Genomic DNA, 1,544 nt, shown 5'->3' on the forward strand with positions numbered 1-1,544 from the left:
TCTCTTCGTTCTCATTTGTTTGTTTTGCTTTTCTTGTTAATTTGCTAAACAAATACTCTCTCCATTTAAAAAAGAATGATTTTATTTTCTTTTTAGTCTCTTTAAAAAAAGAATGACTTCTTTTCTTTTTTTATATATATTTTTATTTAAGTTTTTATGTCAAATTGAATTAAGACAAACAAATTGAAACAGACAGATATTCATAAAAAGATGAGTGAAAGAGATAGTACTACACATTTATAAACATTGTTGCATTTCTATTTTTAAAAAATAGAAATTGCATTCAACATTTAGCACTTCTCATAAAGATCATGGCTTATTATATAAAAATAAAAAGCCATGAAGGAAGAAGTTTGACATAAAGTACAAAATTTAAAGAGCCCAAAAAAAAAGAAAGGCCTTGTTTTTTTTTTAATATATATATGTAAGCAAAGGGTTTCTCATGACTAAAGCCATAAAGCTCCTGCATCTTTAAGCATCTTCTTGAGTGAACCATTGATATGAAGTGTCATAACAGTGTTAGCTGATCCCACAAATCGACCACCAATAAACACGGCTGGTACAGCCGGGCTACAGCCTAACCTGAGGAGAGATCTCTCCATATCGCGTCCATTCATATCTTCATCAAGTTCATAAATCAAAGGGCTAACACCTTGCTCGTAAAATAACCTCTTAATTGCATGACACATGCAACATGAACTCTTGCTAAATATCACAACTGCCTTTTGTGATGCAACTTTCACTACACGATCCATATCGCGATTCTTATTTAATTTGATTTGAATTTTTGGTTTATATATATAGGGTTTAGTTTATTTTTCTTGAAGTTCGATTTTGCTAGAGACTAGAGAGTTGGTTTTGAGATGGTAATGGAGATGTTATGAAGGGATATTTATATAGGGGGGGAAATGATCATGATGATGGTGGGATTTGGATAATCTTATTAGTTTATTGTATTTTGAGAAAAAGGAGATGGGGAAAAGTGAAAATTCTTTGAGATATTTGGATAGATTCTAGATTCTTGATTGTGCCATGGTATAATAATATGCAAAATTCTATATTTCTTTGCTATTTGATGGTAGGTTTAGATTTTCAAGAGCCAAGAACTATATATATGGACCCCTTTCTCCTCTTTGCCCTAATTTTGAAAATGACACCTATCCCACTTACCTACGTCATGCTTTTACTTATTAGTGTGGCAAGAATCGGAAGTCCATCGACATTGATCGTGGTGCACTAGTGAAATTGCGTCACTTTTAATTAATTATGTCTTGGAGTTTGAGCCATGAATATAGATAAAATCATGCATGTTAAGAGCGTCATCATCAAATTATGAGCTTTTAATACGCGATTCAAATTTAATTGAAGCTCGAAGGCAAATTGTTTTTTATCAAAAGGCCATTACTTTAGATATATACGTCTGATCCCTACAACGCTGACTTAGTGGTAGAATTTATTCCTTCCATATCCTAACTATAACCAATATTATAGACTTCTCTAGTTTTAGGATTTAATATTACGTCCACTTACATACTGCCACGTTA

At 32.0% G+C, this 1,544-nt stretch overlaps 1 protein-coding gene across 1 annotated transcript; it reads right to left on the reverse strand.

Annotated features, from left to right (window-relative positions):
* Positions 1–211: 211 nt before the first annotated feature.
* Positions 212–880, reverse strand: LOC107027470 (monothiol glutaredoxin-S10). Its single transcript, XM_015228634.2, has one exon. The coding sequence runs from the start codon at positions 753–755 to the stop codon at positions 447–449; it is 309 nt and encodes a 102-aa protein (XP_015084120.1). The 5' UTR covers positions 756–880; the 3' UTR covers positions 212–446.
* Between the last annotated feature and the right edge of the window lie 664 nt (positions 881–1,544).

This window comes from Solanum pennellii, chromosome 1 (assembly GCF_001406875.1).
Source record: "Solanum pennellii chromosome 1, SPENNV200".
In the NCBI taxonomy this organism is placed as follows: Eukaryota; Viridiplantae; Streptophyta; class Magnoliopsida; order Solanales; family Solanaceae; genus Solanum; species Solanum pennellii.